The sequence below is a fragment of the Typha angustifolia genome, chromosome 13 (genome assembly GCF_048772165.1).
Source record: "Typha angustifolia cultivar Huaian chromosome 13, ASM4877216v1, whole genome shotgun sequence".
NCBI classification, from domain to species: Eukaryota; Viridiplantae; Streptophyta; class Magnoliopsida; order Poales; family Typhaceae; genus Typha; species Typha angustifolia.
The window spans coordinates 10,639,610-10,644,006 of NC_133251.1; the positions used below are offsets into that span (position 1 = coordinate 10,639,610).

The 4,397-nt window shown below is 35.1% G+C and overlaps 1 protein-coding gene and 1 pseudogene across 1 annotated transcript; both read left to right on the plus strand.

The window, feature by feature from the left end:
- The first annotated feature begins 2,371 nt into the window (after nt 1–2,371).
- On the plus strand, nt 2,372–4,126 carry LOC140774699 (outer envelope pore protein 24, chloroplastic-like). The gene is made up of 3 exons (XM_073117785.1): nt 2,372–2,650; nt 2,911–3,288; nt 3,988–4,126. The coding sequence occupies exons 1-3, from the start codon at nt 2,453–2,455 to the stop codon at nt 4,066–4,068; spliced, it is 657 nt and encodes a 218-aa protein (XP_072973886.1). The 5' UTR covers nt 2,372–2,452; the 3' UTR covers nt 4,069–4,126.
- LOC140775209 (U2 spliceosomal RNA) lies at nt 3,352–3,537 on the plus strand (annotated as a pseudogene).
- Nucleotides 4,127–4,397: the final 271 nt, after the last annotated feature.

Here is a 4,397-nt window from a genome sequence, read left to right on the forward strand (position 1 = left end):
ATTATTATGTCTTAACATTATTATTTTTTAATAAAAATTTAGAAACCTCATATCTTTAAATAATACTATTTTTTTAATAATTTCATAAGTAATTTTAAAATACTAATTTATTAATTAAGTAAAGATCGAAAGTAAAATTCTATGCATACATGATATTACGAAAAGAACCGAAGCAAAAATTATATGACAGAAAATAAGTATCGAAATAAACATTTAAACAGTATGGTAAGTTATCTCCGTAGTATTTAGAATTCTTCAAGCATAATTCGTCATTATTAAAGGACTAGCATGCTTTTAAATATGACATCATAACTACTATATAATATGATTGTGGAGGATGAGCCGAACGAGGAACCAAATATTATTTATTCTACTTAATTTTTAATCATTGAAGAACTAAAGCTAATAATGATAAACGATTTCAACAATTACTCATTCAACATAGAATGATTCAACATAGAGAGGTGCATTTTAAGCTGTGATTAAACACTTCTAGCATAAGCACATGAACGAAGGAATGTATTTTTTTATCTATTTTTTTATTTGATATATTTTATGTTTGATGTATTGTAACATTTATTATTTACATTTGAGGATAATTTTGAGTCATTATTTGAATAATTTTAGAACACTCTAATTTTAAATAATAAATCAAAAAATATTTTTATTATATAATGTAAAAATTAAATCTTAAATAATAAAAAATTAATTTAATGTATTTAAAGGTCTCCAATGAGACCTATCGATAAGTAAAATTAATTATACACTTTATTTAAATAATCAAATTATGAAATAAAGATAACATTATCATAAACATTTTGTCGTATTTTATCGCAATAATGTCATATCAGTTTTCTTTATTTATTGTTTTGTCTTGCATCTCATATTACCAACTCAGAAACTTACAGCTTTAACACTTGCGGATCCAAAATATTAAAACAGTTAATTTTCCATTTAGAGATAAGATTCATTAAAATTGTCAAATTATTTAGATGTTTGCCATCCTCAAACGTTAGAAATAGAATTTAAGAGAAGGAATGTAAAAAAGAATCGATTAACACAAACAAACAAAAAGTATCATCAGAAAACATTATCATAAATTTGAAAGCCACGTTAATCTTTTTTTTAATGAAAATGATGCTTGTCAAACAATTACGATAATTACAGACATATCAGAAACATAAGGGGGTTAAATATCACAAATAAAGGTTAAAGGAACTCCAAATTTAAGCCCAAACTAACTGGGTAAAATAAACTTTCCCCCAATTTTATTCATCTTGCATCCATAAATAGGGTCACACTTGTGATATATACATGCAAGGAAATGGTTATTAGACTAATGGGCCTTAAGATAGTATGGGCTTTATGTGGGTTTTGATACTTTATTATGGGCCATGTATAAGGTGCCACTGTCAAGTTCCAAAGGTTCAGAACTTTTCTACTAGATGTAAAAAGGGATCAACTCCAATTCTAAATAATTATTATAAAAAAAAATTTAGTGATTTACGGTAATTTTAGCTTAATGAATTCGCTCGATTGATAGCTCGGCGGTGCAATTAACTTGAAAAAATAGTTCGATAGTGCAATGACTTTGAGCACTATCTTAGCGACATTTAGTTCGGAGCAATAATTCGACGATGCATACAGTTTGAAGTCTAAATTAGACGGCTTAATATATTAGTTAAAATTAGCTCTTTATACGGCTCTATCTAGTCTTTGGCATTTTGAATGATAAAAACCACGAAAAACTAGGCCAATTCTTTAATCTATGCCGTGAAGGACTATGAGATAATTGGATGAACCATGAACTAAGTCCGTATACGAAAATTCATATGTCTTAATCTTATTTTCACCAAAGTTTATAGTACATCTAAGCAGCCTTTATAGAGAGTTTTTCTTTGTCGAGAAAAGTTAGAATTTAATGGCGTCACAATTAAATTGGAACTCAGAAGACTCATACAGTGTGAGCACCTTTTAACTATTTTAGCGTTATCTCACTGATCTGGGTTTATAGAGATGTGGAGTAATTGAAGGAAACCAATCTCATGGTATGAGTGTTGCAAATTGCAACTCTGAGAAGACAATCATTGAAAGCCTAGAACTCCATTCCTCAAGTTCTTGGACCGTGCATCTAAGCCTTTCAAAGAATAATCAAAACAAAAGGAAGAAGGAACAGAGACGAGGAGAAACAAAGAGACCGCAGAAATCCATATTATTTGGCCTCACTCTCTAATCTCTATACTCTTTCGGAATAAAGAAAAAGTAAAAGAAGAACAAAGATAAAGCTAAAGACAAAAGAGGGTCGAGATTGCATAGAAATCAGATTCTTGTCTTCTGTTCTATTCTCATCCACCCTTCCGTCCCAGCCATTAATTTCCTCCAAGAACTCACTTGGGGCAGACTGAAGAAAAGAGAGAGAGACGCCAAAAATATAATTAGTACGAGCGAAGAGATGACCGCTACTTTGACCGCCAAGTATGAGACGGACAAGAAACCCTCCGCCTCCGTCTTCTTCAATAGAACCATCGGCCAGGTCAAGCTAAGTACCTCCGTTAAAGATGTCGCCCTCGGCGGCTCCCCCTCCCTTCAGGACGTTTCCTTCTCCTTGGAGAAACCCGATTCCTTCTCCGTCAACTACTCCGCTAACAAGGTACGTACCAACTCTAGCGGGTGTAAACGAGCCTCTACCAGCTCAATTCAAGCCTAATTCGAGATTGAACCTTAAGCAAGTCCAACTTCAAACTAGGATCAGGGTTAATTTAAGCTTGAATTGAATGACTCGTTAAAGCTTGAGGCTCACGGTTAGTACATAAAACTAATCATCAACTTAACAGGGTAAAAAATAGTCTCTGTTTTTTCAATCTAAATTTCGCTTAGTCAAACTTAACCGACGGAATAGTATTGTTACAGAATGTCACGTTCAAATTCATGAACTCGATCACGGTGCTCACGAAGGCGGTGAACTTCACCTACACTCACGAGTACCCGGCGAACCGGACGGTCGTGGACGGGACGTTTCCGTTCGACAATGGGAACAAGATGACGGTGAACTACGGCCTTGGGACGGGTGACTGCAAGGTGAAGTACAAGTACGAGAGTGGGGAGAAGGAGAAGAGGCAGGTGGTGGTGGAGCCGTCCTACGACTTGATGAAAGATGCATGGGATCTCGCTGTGACGGGGACGTTCGAGGATACAGATGTTATCAAGGCAACGTATGCGACGAAGAGCAACGTTCTTGGGGTGCAGTGGAGCCGGAAAACCAGGGGAAAGGTAAATTGGAGCATGAAGGTACGAGAAATATGAACTTTTACAACTCTTGTACTCTTGAATTTTTAATACAGAAACTGCACGAAAACTTGACGGGCAGGGCAAAATAGACTGTTCTTATCAGTTCAATATCTGATACGTGGGCCATCGGCCCACCATGATATTAAATTAATTTCTTTTGGGGGAGGGCCCACCTCACAGTAGCTTGCTACCGGGGACCTCAAGCATCGCCCATGCGTTGCACTACTGCACAGGCCTGGCGCACCCCTTCAAAAAAAATCAAGGAAAAAAAAAAAAAAAACCATATGAAAACTAGGGGTGTCAAATAAGCTCGGTGACTCGCCATTAGTTGAATGAGCTCGGCTCATTTTTGGCTAGGATCGAGCTAAGCTTGAGCTAAACGTTTGAGTTTTTCTTTTCTTTTTTTAATTTAGATTTTACTCTAGCAATTTGTATATGAAAATAATTGAATTTGCTTTTAGCAAAATCAAGTTAATGGGATACACACTAATAAAAGTAAGTGCATTTAATGCACATACCTTATTTATCAAAAAGAAAACATGACCTTTATTTAAGTTTTCTGCTATTTGTCATCATGTGGGTATTAAACATGACCTTTTAGTTAACATCGTAGCATGATTTCTTTCTTTGGGTTATTATTTTTTCAAGTTTAAAAAGAAAATTATATTAATCAGAATTTTGTGACTATTATTGTCTCAGGTTTCTACTTCATTCAATCTGGCGGAACGGCAGGAACATCCCAAATTTATGGCAGAGACTACATTGAACTACGACATCTGAATATCATTTTTTCTTTCTTAAAAAACATTTGTGTTTTATGATACGAAGTCCATATTTGCTCCACTCATGATATTTGGTTTATTGGGATGAGCATATTTATCTAGTTAATTCTTTGTTTGAAGAAATAAAAAGATTTTGCCGGGGAGTATTCGAAAGCAAGGACCGTGTTCGAACAGGCTATACGAACGCCTACAGGCGTTCATAAAAGCAGAGAACACGATTTGCACGTTCGAATAGGCTCGCACGATCTGAACGCGATCGTTTGAACGCCTGCACACGTTCGCAATGATAAAGAACTGTAATTTTGCGTTCGAACGTGATCGGGCGCG